This window comes from Capra hircus, chromosome 11 (genome assembly GCF_001704415.2).
Source record: "Capra hircus breed San Clemente chromosome 11, ASM170441v1, whole genome shotgun sequence".
Classification (NCBI taxonomy): Eukaryota; Metazoa; Chordata; class Mammalia; order Artiodactyla; family Bovidae; genus Capra; species Capra hircus.
The window spans coordinates 29,062,601-29,079,486 of NC_030818.1; the positions used below are offsets into that span (position 1 = coordinate 29,062,601).

Genomic DNA, 16,886 nt, shown 5'->3' on the forward strand with positions numbered 1-16,886 from the left:
ATGTCTGGCTGCTCAGACAGTGAGGGCTGCGGGTTTGGACACCCAGCCCAGGATCATGCTGCTGGAGCAGCCTTGGGGTGGGGGGCATGGGTAAGCTGAGCCAGCGGTCACACTGACCCTAGCTTCCTCCTTTACTTTCTGTGACCTTTCCACAGAAGGAAGTCCCCATGGGAGAACTCTGGGCCTGGCAGTAGTGCAGAGACCAGGTGGAGACCAGGCAGGGGTCAGGCACGCCAGGGCCCAGAGCCCCCAGCTGACCTGTGTACTGTAGACCCCTCCAGGAGCATTGGAGATGTAGGTCTGAGGTTTGGTCAAGAGCAAGATTTTAGAAAATGACTCTTGACGTTCCTGGGAGGATGAGGCCCTGGTGTGGATAGTGTCTCGAATAGCTGACAACCGCTAAGCCTGAGCCCCTGAGCAAACATGTCTCTTTGGACTGGAAGGAAGGAAGTCTCTTAACCTGTTCATTAGCTGCCTGGGCTTTGGGGGCTTGAAGAGGGAAATTCGCATTTTCAGACGTGTTCTGTGCCCAGCAGGACGTTTTTCCTACGTTGTCTCGCCCTCTCAGCCAGTGTCGTAGGTAGGACTGTTATCCTCATTTTGTAGCGTAAGAACTGCGGCTCAGAGAGGCCAAGTCCTCCGCCCCGGTGCCAGCTGGGAAGTGGCAGAGTTGGAATTCACTTCCCGTCTGACCCCAGGCCTAAGCTGTTGCCACTGAGTCCCTGAGTAGGAGGCAGCATGTGTCTGTCAGCCCCCGTCACTGCGAGAACGGGTTCAGAGGAGAGATCTGTAGCCAGTGGTCCGGGTGGCCTCTCACAGTCCGCCCCTCCAGTTTGGCTGGGGCTCCCCGACCAGTCCTTCATGATCCATCTTGGACCTGCCCGTCTTTTCTCTCTTCTGTGAGGCAGCACTGGCATGGAGCGGCAGACTCTTCTTGCCATGGTGTTCGCGGGTGTTTTCTCATCAGGGCCCCTGCCTGCCCCACGGTGCCTGCAGTCTCACTTGGGTCTGCTGCGCCTCGTGGGCTGGCACCTGGCCCCCGAGTCCTGGGAGCAGGCTGGGCCTTGGGGAAGGTCGCTAAGCCGGCAGTTTTCTCCGGCAGATCTCCAGCGCCATGGAGCAGCTGCAGGAGGCTCTGAAAGTGTGCAGGGACGACGCCAATGCCCTCCATCTGCTGGCGCTCCTCTTCTCCGCCCAGAAACACTACCAGCACGCCCTGGACGTGATCAACATGGCCATCACGGAGCACCCTGAGAACTTCAAGTGAGTTCCCTGTGGACGCTCTGGGCTGGGGCTGGTCGGGCACACACTGGGAGTTGAGGCAGGCCGAGGACCTGTGGGCTCGGAGCCTGGCTCTGGCGTTTTGTTTGGTGCCAGGAGGCACCATGTGTGGAGGAGGAAGCTCTTGATGGTGACTGCAGGCTCCATGGGGGGCTGTGTGGACCACCAAGGAGACTGTGCTCTAAGATAACATGCCCGAGCTGCTTCCATCCCGCCCTGCACTGTACATTTGAGCATCATGGGGACACTAACTTGTGTGACTTAACCATAACCCTGGCATAGCCAGCCAAGGATGGTTTCTAACAGTGGCTGGGCTGATAGAGGCCATGTGAGCTGGCCCCTACCTCCAAGAAGGCCACAGGCAGTCGGGGTGAAGATTTATATCCCCCTAGAGTGGTCCTGGCCTCTCCCTCTATCCTCGACTCCTCCACAGCTCCTGCTTGCCGCATCACCCAGATGCCTGTCTCTAGGGAGCAGGGTTCACGCTGCACGTGGCCCCAGTGGTGGTAGGTGGGGCAGGACTAGACCCTCTTGCCCCCACCTATACACAGGGGACCTGCTGCCATCCAACCAGGACCCTGGGGAACAAGAGCCTCACTGACTGGCTGAGGCAGGAGGGTGCGTTGCCCCTTGGGAGGAAATGAGGGGGAGGTCACCTTTTGATTTCTGCCCTCCTTCCCCGAGACAGGTAACGTAGGGTGCTAATAAACCCTGTTTCTCTGAATCCCCTGATCCCAGAATGAGGGGCCCTGAGCACCCCCACTCCCACTGTGCTCAGGGTTTGAAAGAGAACCCTTTGGAACCAGCCAAAGGCTGTTGTCTTTAGACAGCAGAAAGGAGTGTGGTCCTGGTGCCCTGAGAGGTGACTCACGCTGGCAGTGAAAACAGTTCCACAAAGAATTAGGGAAATTGGTGGGTGCCACAGCCGAGATCAGTGATCAAGAGGAGCTGCAGGCGGCCCGGCCCAGGGAGAGTCCCTCCACGTGGAGAGCCCAAGCACTTGTCTGTTTACCTATAGTCCAGCAGAGGCAGGACTGACCCTTTGCGCCAGGGGCTCAGGCTTCCCTGTGCCTTGGGCCTCCTTCACAAGATGCCACGGTGGCTTTGCCTGTGGACTTTGCTGGGAGTGGCTTCGTCCTCACCAAGTCTTATGAACACAAAGGACCGGCTATGTGGAGCTGGCCTTGCACCATCTCAGCTCGCACCTGACCAGGGGCAGCTGGGACCCACCTGGGCCAGAACAGCGGGGTCAGGAGTCACGATGCTCTGGGCGGGGTGGGGGTGTTAGTCTGGACTAGGGTCAGCAGAGCCTAGGTAGTCCCAGCTGCCCCTGGTCAGGTGTGAGCCGTGATGGTGCAAGGCCAGCTCCACATAGCCTGTCCTTTGTGTTCACAAGACAGCCCTGGCTCTTGGCCTCCCTTCTATATTTGAGAGATTATTAAAATTGAAATTAGTTCACTTTAAAAGGCAAGTCGCCTAGGGCATGCACCACGTAGATAGAACCGTGTGTGGACAAGGTGTAGTTACCTAATCCCAAATACAGTACACCAAGACCTACTGTTTAGAAGTTTATTTTTTATTTTATTTTTTTTTTAGAAGTTTATTTTTTACTTTTATAAAAATACAGGAAGGACAAAGGTCTTCCTCTTCTGGTACCAGTTAACCTGGCTTTTTCCCAAGCTCAAGACTATCTGGCAGGGTCAGACACTGCCAGCCGTGTGTGTGCGTATGTGTGTGTACGGGCGTGCCTCTGTGTGTTTTATTGTCAGTTAGGCTTCTGCGGAAGGGTTAGAACAGTAAACGGGTTAGAGTCCTTATCCAGCCCCTGGCTCAGTGTGTGTCACAGAAGAAACCAGAGGCTGGGCCAGGCGTCAGACGTTGTCCTTTATCCGAGTGAAATCTTCCATGTATTAACAGATGGCGACCGAGCAGATGGGCGCAGGGCTGCCCCGTGGAAGCCGCAGAAGGGGCTGCACGCTGCTCCCTCGGGCCCCCGATCCCGTGCAGGAGCTTCTCATACCAGTGTCGCCCATCTGACTGCGCGCGTCTCCTCCTAACCCCTGGGCTGGATGCTCTGTGCTGGCAGGATCCCCTCCCTGGCCTGATGTGGCGAGGCCAGCGCCACTTTTTGAAGTCGGCTTGACACTTCCCGTGTGTGAGGCAGAAGCCCACCTCGCCTGTCTTGTTTCACGCCCTGGGAGGCGTCTCCTGCCCGCCGCCCTCCTCTTCCTCCTCGCCGCCCCCACCACCTGCCCCTGGTTCTCGGGCTGAGTGCGGAACCGTCTCTTTCTGGTCCTCCAAGTGCACTTCCACCACCCCCTTCTTCTTTCCTCTCACCTCACTCAGGTGCCGACTCTTTCCCCAGGAAATGCTTCAGTCACTCAAAGTGTCTTGGAGAGGTGGGGCCAGGGGTGGGGCCTTGCTGTGAGGTTGGTGACTCCCCCCGGAACCCCGTGGGTGGCCTTCTGGGCCCCCAAGAATACCTGGACCCGAGCTGTGACATTTGTGCCTGTGTGCCTGCATCGGGAGAATAGAAGCCAAAAAAAGCGGGGAGCCCCAGGTGGAGATTGTGCTGGTGGTCAGCGCGTATGGTGGCTGCCACTCGGTGTCAGCCGGGTCCCCGCTTCTGCAGACAGGAGCCTTTAGCCTGGGGCAGCCTCTGCCCTGGGAGCAGAGCCCCTCTATCCAAACACCGCAGGGCCACTGCAGGGGCCTCAGGCTCTCTCGGGCTGGAAGCACGGGGAGACACCTCTGGCGTCCCAGCCCGAGGAAGTCCCATTCCCAGAGCACAGTTGGGGTTCTTGTGTTCCTCTGTCACCACAGAGAAGCCTGCTGTGGAGCGTTGGGGGCCCAGAGCGTCCCATCCCCCGTGGTGCTTCTATGAACCTGCCCATCCACGGAGAGAGGAGGTTCTTATCTCTGAGCCACCGTGTGCCCCTCACATTCGTGACCATGGGGAGCTCCCCTTTGAACTGGGCCAGCCCTAAAAGGCTACAAAACTAACATAAAATATAAGCGGCTTCTGGCTTCCAGAACTGTGAGACAGTATATTTCTGTTGTCTTAAGCCAAAAAAAAAGGGAGGGGGGTGTGAGGAGGGAGGGACAGTGGGGTATGAGGGGGGAATAGCCACCTACCACAGCACTGTGGAGTGACCTAGGGTGTGACCGTGGGTCTTTGCAGATAATTCAGTGCTTTTCCCCACGGATGAGACCCGTGGACTAGCAGGAAATGTCACTGCGCCCATTACGGTCAGGGATCACTGGAGAGTGTCACTGCCCTTCAGCTGAAACTGTAGCCTGCTCTTCCAGCTGCTCCCTGCATTGGGAACAAGCTGTGTGCGGCTCCAGCTGTTGCCACGGCAGTTAATTAAACCCCTAATCCAATAAATCTCAGTGCCGCCAAACAAAAAAATCCGCCCCCAGTGATGGGGTAGATGCCCTGACCTCAGCATTGTCAGCAAGGTCTGTCCTGTGGGCACTCAAAGGCACCAGGTCTGGGTGCCACCCGGCGCCTTGCTGGTTCCAGTGGCTGAGACCTTGCTCTTCCTTTGTGCAAAGTGAAGGAGAGGCTGGCAGGTGCGTGTTGGGTGGAGGAGGGCTGGCACAGGGGGATGCTGGGGAGTGGAATAGACCCTTTCCTCCTGGCTTGTCCCCACGTGGGAGCCGCAGCAGGTCCCTGGCTGCCACTTAGCTATGCTCCCTCCAGCAGCCTGCTCCTCCTTCCCATGTCCCCGTTTCCTCAGCTGCTCAAAGACTGACATCTCTCCTGCCTCCCACTGCTTCCAGGGTCTATTGTGAGATTCAGACAAGAGAAGATCTCGCAGTCAGTTTACAGCCGGGTTCAAGGGCAGCAGAGGGGGAAGGGGAAATGGTCCACAGCATAAGGCTGTGACGAGGGGCTCAAGGAGGGCAGCGCACGTAGTGGGCCAGGGGAGGGCGTCCTGCATATGAGGGTCAGTGGAAGCTGAGAAGAAGTGTTCCCGGCTCCCTAGCGGCCACCAGGAGGTCACCATTTCCAGGACTCAAGACTCCTGGAGAAAATCCTAGCCTTTGTGGAGCTGACTTCAAATTCAGGGATTAGAAAACATAGCAAAGGGGATCTTTATTTCCGTGCTGTGGGGTGACCTTTAGTTAATGGAGCTTGAGTTTAAAAAGGCAGAAACGTGATGAGGCAGTGGCTGACAGCCCTGCAGGGACAGCGTGAACCTGGCGTGACGAGAACCAGACACCCGAGCAGCTTCCTGAAATGCTGAGGGCTTTCCACTAAGCCCTGGACACATGGGCTGGCCAGGCTGCCCCTGGCCAGTCTGCAGGGGGCCTCAAGGGGGCAGCAGGCTCCCTATTTGGACCTGGGTTCCAAGCCAGGCTGGGCCTTGGAATTCGAGAGGTTCCCCATAGCAAGCTCAGAGATGTCTTAGCTGTTTTCTTCTCCCTTCCTGGGCTTGGGAGGCTCAGCTAGGGGAGTCAAGGGAACAGGCTGCTGATAAGCTTGTTCCAGAAGCCATGGGCTCCACAGGGTGCTGGTTTTAGGTAACAGATTCCTTGCGCTTTAGTCAGGCTGCTTGTAGGGAAGGTCGCCATAGCAACCAAACAACATTCCTGGGCTAATGATGGGAGCTTTCCAATAACCAGCCTGTCAGTCATTGCTCCCACCCCAGGCCTGGCAGCCTGCCAGACCGGTTTTGAAAGCCCAGGCTATTGGGCTGGCAGGAGAGGAGCAAACTGGGTTTGCCCTTCCCCTCCCCTCTTACCACCCCCTCTTAAGTTTCTGCCCAGCCCAGGTCCTGTAGGCCTTGGAAGGTCCTAGGGGAAAGGTTGTCTGGAGCCCTAGGGAGCTTTCCCCAGAGCGGGAGCTATATGGCTCTCTCAACAAGCCAGAGCTCGGCTTGCCACTTGTAAACAAATGGAACCAGTCACAGCATCTCCCCCAGGAAACCGGGGCTGTTTTGGAAAATGTTTGAGCTGATAACTAGGCGTTAGCTGGGGCCAGACCGTGACTGAATCCCATCAAGGTGACTGAATCCCATCAAGGCCAACGTAGGCCTCAAGGGCACCCTTCGGATCTCCACCCGGCCTGCCTCACCTTTGTTGCAGGTGGCATGTGATAAACTTTGAGTTGTGTATTCCACCAAGCGGAAGGGATCAGAGTCCTGGGGCTTCCGTTAATGTCTTTGACTTAAACCCACTGTGTTTATTGGGTGATTCTTATTAGGGACTTGGAGTGGATCAAAAGGATGCCTAAAATACCAGCACGCCAGTGAGGGGCTGGAATCAAAGGTATGAGCACAAACATAGTTTATCACTTCGCCAGGTTCATTAAACATTCTTGGCTGCCACAGGCCCCGATGAGGACAGCAGCCTTGGGGTGAACTTGCAAGGCCATGTGGTGGAGGGAAGTGTTAAGCCAGGCGTAATCGCTGGCACCGCTTGCTCTTCCCCAAAGGTCAGTTCCTCTTCGGCTCAGCCAGTCTGACATTCAGCATTTCCCTGCGCTGGTGGCTCTGGGGAGCCTCCTAGGACCTCACTGCATGTGACATGCAGCCACCGAGTCTTTTGTCTCCCTGCAGTCCTCTGCTCACACTCCAGCTAGAATGATCTCTGTTATTTTATTTGGGGAAGAAGAAAGGAAGGAAGGAAGGAAAACAGATTTTTCCAGAAGGAATTCTTTGTTTTAAAGTAGTTTTTAGTTCTTTGCTTCCTGAGTCTCACTGCTGTCAGCATTTGCTGGAGGCGGGTGCTGTGGCTGGGCCCTTGGTTTTTGAGCGGGAGTGGCCCGGCCTCTGCAGGTGGGAGAGGACCCAGGAGGCACACTGATACCCATGAAGTAGGGCTGCCCTCTACAGTGGGTAGTCTTCAGGTCCCCAGATCATCTCACTGGGCAGCAACTACAGACCAAGGTGTTTGCATCTTGGTTTCTTATGTTGGGCTGGGAGCCAACTTTTGTTCCAGTTAAGGATCCTCCTGGAAGTTCTTCCACCCCAGAGTGGTTATGGAATGGCTTCTGTGTGGTTTTTGTTCATATCTTTCATGATCGAGAATGTGCCTTTAGGGGCGTCACCTAAAGGTAATTGGAACTGCTGCCCTAGAGCTGAGGGAAGCCAGGCCTGAAGGCCCAGCCGCTCAGCCGTCAGTCAGCTCAGGTTAGGCCTCCGGTGCCATGGGTGGAGGCGGCTGTTCCGCGGGTGGGGCAGAACTTTTGAAACAGAGGTGCTTGCTCCTGGAGGTGAAAGCTTGCGGGGCTGCTGATTTTAAAGGTTCTGAAAGCTTCAAAGTCAGATCATATTGGCAGTGAACTCATTAAGAGATAGAGTGGCTATCTCCAGCCTTTTTGGCACCAGGGACTAGTTTCGTGGAAGACACTTTTTATACAGATTGTGGTGTCGTGGGGGGATGGTTTCAGGATGATGCGAGCACATTACATTTATTGTGCACTTTATTTCTATTATTATATTAGCGTCACCTCAGAGCATCAGTTATTAGATCTTGGAGGTGGGGGACCCCTGAGGAAGAGGATCAGTGTGAACCATAAAAGATTAGGGAACATGAGTCAATGCAATTCTCCAAAACCAAGGAAAAATGACTGGTTTTTAGGGCCGAGAAAAGTTACCGTAAGTGTCCCTCTCGCTTTCAGGGAGGTCTCCTGTTAGAGCTTTGAAATAATGTCCTGAAGAGGAAGTGTGTGAGCTGAATCAGTTAATTGCTCTGGTGGAGTCTCTCCCAGAGGCAGGGCGTTTAGAGGACCCTGAGGCCTGTGTCCTCCAGCACTGCTGTGGCCAGGGTGAGAGCCAGACGATCACAGCCCCAGTGGAGGTGAGGGAGTGGCCGCTCCTCCCCTTCCCCCTGCCCTGATCCAGGGCTGGGAGTGGGGCCGTGGAGCCCCGCCTCCAGGCCTTCGATCCTGCCCCTGCTGGCCCAGCCCCAGGGGCTGCCCTCCTTCCCTCGCCGTGCTTCCAGATTCTGCCCAGCCTCAGGGACTCCCCTCGGGCTCCACTTGGCCTTGTAGCTCCTGCACTCAGAGCTGACCCACTCACTGAGTATCTGACTCCCTTCTGCTTCCTTTCCTAATTGCCTTGGATGTGTTGCTCGAGCTTCCCTGAGCATGTGGAAGCACCCTGGGGACAGAGGACAGATGACGGCCTGTCTTCTGGCTCCTTTTCCTCCCTGCCGGGAACTGACAGCTGGGCATCCGGCACATAGGCAGACCCCCTGAAGGGCAGACCCCCTGAAGGGCAGACTGAAGGGGTTGTTTTGTTTGTTCTTTTGGAAGGATGGAGGAAAGGGAGGGAGGCAGGGAGCGCATGGGGATATTGGCTTCTTACAGCCCTCAGAGTGCGCTCATACCCCCTTACCCTGTTCTGTCATTGTCTTGGTTTGATTTGTTGAGTTTTCGGTCCTACCCTCCTACTCTAAAGAAACTAACTGGAGAGTTAGCTGGTCTCTCCAGGTCAGATAGCTGATGAGTGGCAAAGCAGGGACTAGAGCCCCAGCTAGGTGATTAGCTGAACAACCCTGCTATGCTTGGACCCCAAGCATGTCAATAATAATAAAATAGCAACACACCCAGTGCTTGGCTGTGTGCCAGGCATTTCCCACGCATTCACTCAATTTCCTCACAACCTGGGAGGTGTAGAAACTGTTGTTAACTCCTATTTTCCAGATAAGAAACAGAGGCAGAGAGGGCATGCGTAAGCGGTTGTGCATAACCAGGGCTGGGTAAGTAGTGAGGGAAGGGCACGTGTGGATGAACACTTTAGGAAGGGCGAGGCCTTGCATGTGCCTTGTTCCTCCTAATAGACCCGAGAGGGTAGTGATACTGTTGTCCCATTTTACAGATATGAAACTGAAGCTCGGAGGAGCTGAAATGACTGGCCGGGGGTCACACGGCTAGAGGAAGGGAAGCTGGGATTTGAGCTTGGGTCGTCAGACTCAGGCCCCATTTTCTGGGAAGAGACCCGCTTCCCACCGAAGCCCACGCTATGCGCAGGCTCTGGCCTCCTGGCTGAGGAGTTAAGACTTTCCAGAGGTGTGGCTGTGGTGACTCAGAGAATGGCCTGCTTTTTCTACTCGATTATGTGTTTTCTATAAAAATAGAACTCTTCATTAAAACAACGCAGCATGGCCATCAGCTGGAATTACTAATTACTGTCCTTTAAAGAGATAATACCCCCTTTCGTGCCTTCCCCATACCTGCCACCACCCTCCCCCATCACAGAGGACTCCCATGAGGGCCAGGAGCCAGAGGCCAGGGCCAGGGAGACACACATGGGCAGCGGGACCGGGAAGAGGGGAGTTTCCGCAGGGTGCTCTGCAGCTTGGCTGGCCATCCTGTCCATCCCCCTCCCCTCCCAGGCCTCAGTGAGTCCTCGTGACTCAACTTTCTTCTGTTATCCAACGATGATTTGTTGAGTGACGTTAGGTGAGGCACTGGGCATATGAAGATGAGAAAGATGTGCTCCCTGCTGGAGCACAGAGCCTGGCAGGAAAGACCAGTAATGATGGAGGGGTCTCAGGATGACGGCTGACCTTTCCTGAGGAGTCGCCATGCAGCGGGGCCGGCTGCCTGCACGGTTTCTGTTGCCTGTAGTCCCGCCAGCAGCCCTCTGTGATGATGCTGTTACCGCCCTTCTTTTACCAACAGCTGGTTAAGCTCAGAGAGGCCAAGGCACCTGCTCTAAAGCAGCAGGGCCTGGCAATGGACCCACCTTGTCTGAGGCCAGAGGCCACGCTTCAGTACGACGTCCTCCTGTTTGCTGGGCAGTAAGCCAGAGGCGGCTCCCTCAGGTACACAGCAGTTACCACGTCCAAGTCTTTCTTACTGCATATGCTGAGCGTATTTTACAGGGAACTTCTTTCAAGGAACATGGAAGTAAAAATGGGGACCTGTTGTGCTTGCTGCCCACACAGCCCATGTCCTTCCCCACAGCCAGCTCAGTTCTGCCACTGCGGGTGGGGTGCTGGGGTGAGCCGCAGGGAGGGAACACAGAGGAGGATGACTGGAGACCCTGGGTGAGGGGGATGGACAGGATGAACTCTGACCCCAGGACAGTGCTTGTTGGCTTAGCCAGAGCCGTTGTCACAAAAATATCCCCCATTTACAAAATAATGTTTGTTTCTAAGAAAAGGTTTTGGAAAGGCTCATGCTCACCAAGTTCTAAGGAGGACCACTCTAAGATAGCTCCTCTTCATAGCAGTGGAAAGAAATGATTTGTCTTGGCCTCAGGTGGGAATGGCTCCAAGTCTTGATCCTCTTGACAAATAATTAGAAGGCTGATCCTGGCCCAGGAGTGCAGGCCAGGCAGAGGGCCTGGGAAGAAGAGAGGCGGGTGCTAGGCCCACCCATGCTTTCCCCTGGGAACCTCCATCATCAGCCTCTGGCCAGAGCGACCAGAAAGACTTACAGAGGCCGTGACCAGTGCGAAACCCAGAGATGCTGACCTCACTGGTCTCTGTCTTCCCCCACTGGAGGAGGGCTGGCCCAGATGCAGACTGACTCTGCAGGGCCGAGACTGGTCATGGTTCAACAGGGACTGGCTCTGTTTAGGTCCGATGAGTACCTGTCTTTGACCCCAGGTGCTGACCTGTGCAGGTGACCCGGAAGGGGGCCAGCAGGGACTGCCACGACTCTGGTGGTCGTCAGGAAGGATGTGAGTGCTTAGAGGGTGGGTCGCAGCTATGCTGGTCTCCTGCAGCCCTGGCAGCTTCACCCCTGCGGTGGCGTCTACACTGCCCCTTGCGCCTTCGCCTTCCCCAGAGAGCACACTCACTTTCACATCTGCCTTCAGACGCCGTGGCGGCGTGGCGAAGGCATTCAGCCTTAAAAGACCTCACTGTTTATTCTACATCTTAAAAAACAGGAAAGGGCTTGCAGGAAGCGGGGGTCACAGCCGAGGTGGTTTCACTCTGTCTGGATTGGTGTGGCTCTGTCCAGACCCTCTCATCTGTTTCCTTTCTTATCCCCATCTTTCATCCCACCTGCCTTGCTGAACAAGCCGTGAAGGTCTGGGGCTTTCTGAGAGCCTTCGAAGGCACCTGGCCTGGACGCTGATTTTCGGGGCCTTTAGACCTGCAAGTATAAAAGCATCCCCAGAGCCTTGGGCAGGCCCGCGCTTGAGGAGTTGGTGCAGCTGTGGGCTCCTCAGCTGCTGCTTCTGGGTCATCACAGTTCATCCAGCAGGAGTCTCTGGGGCAGACGGGACAAGAGACTTCACTCCTATGTCACAGGTTTGGAACCTGGGACATGCCAGCTGGGTGGCAGTGCAAAGCTGGGACTTTGGCTCGGGTTTCTCACTCCTGGCCAGTGTCTGTGCGCTGGGCGACGTCACAGGGCAGGGTCGGGATAGCAGTGGAGCCGTTCCTGGAATGGCTCATGTCAGGGCGTTGGAGGGCTGCTGGGTTCCAGTGCCCCAGCCTTCCTGCCTCAGAGACTCCTCTCCGTTGTACTCTTGGCTCTGCCTGGGGGACCCTTCTCTGGGATGAAGACCCCCGTCGCATGGTGCCAGATGCCTTTGTGTCACGTCCCGAGCTCCCCATTCCTCCCCAGGCCCTGGGACATTTTGCTTCTGGACAGCTTAAAATGGAATCGGCTGGCACTGTGCCTGTTGGCTGCGTGAGTCCAGCCCTCGCTGCAGTTCTGAGGCATCCGCGAGCAGATTCCCCACCTGCCTCCTAGCTGGGAGCCGGCAGCGGGAAGCGGTGCCTTCAGAAGTCGGCTCCGATTTACCATGGACCATGAGACCCAGAATGCGGCTGGAGGGTTGTAACAACACACACGCATCCTCATAGTATTAAGCTGAACAGACACCGTGTGCTCAGCTCTGTGCCAGGCACCAGGGAAGCGAGGAGGATGCTGACGTGGAGGGAGGCAGGGTCTTGTCCTGCAGGCACTCGTCACCCAGGTGGGGATGCACAGCAAGACCCAGGACAAGATAGATGGTAGTTTTACCATCTCTATGTAGGGCTGGCTGCTGAGTGTTCCCTAGAGTATCTGAGATTGTAAATGCTTGATGTGAGTGTTTCTTTACTGTTAAAAGCATAAGCCTATGTGGAAAAAAAGAAAACGTGTGCACACACACACATATAAATGAGAGAGAGTGATTTAAGTGCTAACTGAAGGTTGTCCTAAGCAGAGAAGGGCAGGGGTGATCACACTTCTCGGGGGAGGACTAGAACTTTGGATTAAAACTGTGTTTTTTTTTTAAGTCTCAGAATCGTTTCTTCAGATGACATGTTAGACTCATTCAGTGTATAAAACAGGTATGCCAGGGGCTGGGCTGGTTGAAGGGAGTGGGGAGCCAGGGCTTGCCCCCTCTCTTCCCAGCCCCAACTGCCGGCAGCCTCCCCACGGCTCCACCCAGGAAGCATAGCGTCCTGACGAGGCTGTGGCCCCACCATCCATAGTGGCACGCTAGGGCCCTGCCAGCCTCCTTGTACCACTGCTTGAAGAACTGGGCCACCCACCCTGGCAGATGGGAGGGAGAGAGAGTCCTTTGTTCGAGCAGGACCAGTAGTTGGTTGTCCTAGAAGAGCGACAAGGAATGGGGTGGTGTGCTGATCCCTGTTAGCAGATGAAGAGCGTTTGGCGGTGCCCACTGTGTGTGGATGCCCATGGGCCCACCCTGGGGGTGAGGCCCCCATGGGGACACACAGGTCAGAGGGTGACACCTGCTTAGGAGCTGGCCATGTGTCAGGGGAAGGGGGAGCCTTGGCAGGGGCGACGACGTGAAACAAAGCATGGATGAGCCGGGGAGCCTGCCCTGTGGTCCAGGGTGCCACTGATACCCTGTGAGCACCACACAGGTGCCCAGGGTCATGGGTAGCAGTGGCAGGGATGGAAGGTGGCACACAGAGGCGTTCTGACTGACGTCATGGTCGGCGCAGGACAAGGAAGATGGTCCTGGTGGGAAGTGAGACCAGGGAAGTCTCGGGAGCTAACCTGGGCCTCCAGGGATCTGGGACTGAGGGATCCAGCCAGAGGAGGGCTGTCAGAGCGCTTGCCCCAGCCCAGAAAGGATGTGGTTGGGTTGATAAATTCCACTCCGGGTCGCTCATGCTAATGGAATGTCAGCAGCCGTGAGGAGAAGAGCCTCTGTTGGTAGAAGTCACTGTAACACCAGCTCAGCTTTAGGCCACTTCTGTTCCGGGCACATGGTGCAGTTGGATCCACCCCACGGACCCCTGCCGGCTCTCAGGGACACAGCCAGCGAGCAGGAGGGGGATGGGCCCTGGTGGGGAGGGGACGGGCCCTGGTGGGGAGGGGCATGCTGCAGAGAAGGCCAGTCTGGGGAGATCTGGGAGCAGGAGTGCTGCAGGACTGGGCTGCCCAAGGGACTATCTGGGGAACCAGCTCCCAGTCACCCTGCCATGGGGACTCTGCTGTTCTGGGTATCCCTGCCCCCTGGAGAGCTTTCACTTGCACCAACACCTGTTCTAGCCACAGCCCAGCACGGTTCTCCTCCTTCCCCCAACTCTCAGCCACATCCTACCCCACGTTCCTTTTCATCAAACACCAGTCCCAGCAAGACCCCCTTCATCTGTGCCTTTCCTTGTTCTGAGTCTGACCCAAAACACCAGCCCTGGCTTCTGTGAGCAGTTTGTCATTTTTAGCACTAATTGTCACCTGGAAGGCCCAGATTGTGTCTTCATGTCCCCAGTACTTGTGGAGTGTTGGACCTTTCAAGAATCTGGAAAAAGGGACTGGGGGTGGCAGGACCAGTGTCCCCAGCACCTCCCACCAGGGTACTGAGACCATGGATTTGCCCAGATGAGCAGTTTTGTGAATGAAGGAGGCTCACCACTCACCACCTGAGGAGAACCAGGAGTCACGGCCTTGTTTGGGCCTCAGTGGCTCAGCCAAGTTCTCCACAGGCTGCCAGGCAGCTGGTGTGCGTCAGTGTGGCTGGCAGTACCCATGGTGAAAAGACTGCGGCATTTCCATACATGTTGGTAAATAGCCACTGCCTTGGCCCTCATCGGGACCCTGGACTCCCCAACAACGAACGGGTGGGCACTTGGCACCACCCTGGCCGTGCTGAGCCAGTGCTCCGATGGTCTCTGCTGTTGTCTTGGGCAGAGCAGGGCAGCTGCCCGCCCCTGCTGTGGACCTGCCTTCTGGTGGGACCAGCCCTTTCCCTCTCTTCCCAGCCTCTCTCAGGGCCACATCCCCACTGTTCCCCCTGTTCTTACCCTAGAGAACTTCAGGTTTGGGGGCATTGAAAGAGATTCTGTTGTTCCTAAATGGTGACTGAATAAGACTTCATGTCACTTTCATCTGATTGAATATATGAGGAGAACTGGCGATTTTAGGGTATTCAGTGAAGATAAAGGAAAACCTGATCATCCTCAGGTGTTCAGGGTCAGGATACAGTTTGCATTCAAGTACCTGTTGGATGCTGGTGCGGAGGGAAAGCAGAACCCTGCCCTTTTGTGACCTTTTCACCCACTCCTTGCTTAGCCTCATTCCTTGAGTCAGTTTCCTTCTGGGTCCGCCTCTGAAATAAGGCCTGGAGAGCGTGCAAGTAAAAAGATAGCCATGTGTTCGGTGAGGAGGACGCTGCAGAGCTGAGGGTGTGGGGGGCGACCGCTACCACGGCAGGCAGTGCTTGAGAGGTGGGCGGGGTGGAACATGGTCGGGATAAGCCATAGGGATGCTGATGAATGCAGAGGAGTGCTCTGTGCTTTGGCAGAGAGGATGGGGAGCTAGGCAGAGAGAGAGCACGTGATCCAGGGATACGGCCAAGGCCACCGTGCGTGTGGGCACTCTGCCTCCTGAGTGCTGGGGAGGTGGGCTGGTGGGGCAGAATCCCCTGGGGTTCCACCCTGGGAGGAAGGCCAGAGGAAGGGGGCCCCTCAGGTGTTCTCACTGCTCTTCTCCCTCCCACAGCCTGATGTTCACCAAGGTGAAGCTGGAGCAGATCCTGAAAGGCCCAGAGGAAGCCCTGGTGACCTGTAGACAGATGCTGCGGCTGTGGCAGACCCTGTACAGCTTCTCCCAGCTGGGGTGAGTGGCGGGTCCTTCCAGACAGAGGTGGGAGGTGGTGGTTGCCAGGGCAACAGTCCACAGCTGAGTGGCATGATGCCTGATTGGTGAGAGGGTGGTGAGGATGTTTGAATGAGTGCATGGGACTTACTTCTCCTGGGGCCTTTTACGGCCTGCCCTAATTTTAATCTTTTGTCAATCCTCTGTGAAGGACAGAAAAAGGCTCTCTAGGAAACTAAAGTTCAAGGGGGTAAGGAGGAAGATAAATCATTATTAAGCACCTCCCCCATCGGCTGGTTTTATCTTATCCACTGTCATAGTTTATCCTCACCCCAGGGTTCTTAACCTGAGACCCAGAGACCTTATATAACGTATCTGAGCCACTCTCCTATGAATGGTAGTGGTTGGGCTTACACCTGTGTCTCCTGAACCCCAGCCTGTGGAGCTTGTCACTTCTTTCCCGGTTCCATCTGGAAGCTGGGAGAAGAGGAGGAGGAGGAAGCTGAGTTCCTGAAGGGCCCCCCACTCACCTACCATCTCCACACATCTCATCTCCTGCTCTAGTCCCCAGCTCTGAGATTCTCCTTGACCAGAGCAGGGCACTCTTATCCAGGCTGAATCTGCAGAACGTCTCTGCTGAAACCTGTCAAGACACCTGGGCTCAGCTTGTGCACCCCAAGCAGAAATGGGCTTCGTTTCTGATCTACTCTCCTTGTCTGGCTATGTTATCTCCCCACCGCCTCAGGGGACCCCACTCTGGTGGGCACTTGTCCTTTCACTGGGACTCTGGGAGCCTAGCAACCTCTTACAATCCCCAAAGCAATGTGTCTCAAGTTGGAATTTACAGAGGAGGCCCCAGGATAATCTGACCGAATAAAATCCTTGGGCAGGGTAGGATCAGCCCTCTCTTTGGAGGCTTTGGGCCTGGAAGATTCCAGGGCAGAGCAGGGCAGTGGGTGGAAGCTGCCAGCAGGCAGCTCTGGAGTGAGGGACTTTTCAGAAAGGAAATGGGGAACCACCTGGCAGCTGGGTGCTGTGGAGAAAGGGCCAAACTCTGGTGTGTGGGGGGCCCGCCTTTGGATATCCCTCGTCCTGCCACTCACCAGCTGTGACAGGCAGGTGGGCATGGCCTGGCTCCACTTGCAGAGAAGTGCCCCGGAGCTGGCAGAGCGCGCCTCTCAGCCGGGTGGCTGGCTGCCTGCTCATCTAGGCGATGGTGGCGGGGCCCCTCTGAGCTGCAGCCTTGTCTGCGCGTGCAGGGCTTAGCCTGTGGCTCCCCTCCAGGAGCAGCAGAGCTGTGGAGCTGCCAGATTTGCCTTGGCGTCTTTTCAAGCTACCACCTTCACCCTTACCTCTGGGGGACCGCCCACCCAATCAGGGTAGAGCAAGGCTCAGCCTGGCCAGCTAGTTGGAGGCAAACTGTTAGGAGCAGAGAGTCAAATCCAGTCCCCTCCTGGCTTTCCCAAGGATAGGGTGTGTTCTTTCTGAACCTGAAGCCACAGAGCAAAAACATGTCACATCTGGGCTGGGGCAGTCTAGGATCAAGGCCAGAATCCACAGCCTGAAGGTCTGGGCCACCCCGCCCTGCCAGCCCCACCTCCCATTCTGCACCTTGGCCTTCTTCCTCTGC

General features: G+C 56.1%; 1 protein-coding gene across 2 annotated transcripts in view; it reads left to right on the forward strand.

Annotated features, from left to right (window-relative positions):
* The window catches only part of TTC7A (tetratricopeptide repeat domain 7A), a 116,679-nt gene that overhangs the window by 75,660 nt on the left and 24,133 nt on the right, over positions 1–16,886 (forward strand). For both annotated transcript variants that reach the window (XM_005686573.3, XM_018055198.1), the window contains exons 15-16: positions 1,103–1,263; positions 15,161–15,277. In XM_005686573.3, coding sequence (XP_005686630.2) covers positions 1,103–1,263; positions 15,161–15,277 — 278 coding nt within the window. The remainder of the gene's footprint in view (positions 1–1,102; positions 1,264–15,160; positions 15,278–16,886) is intronic.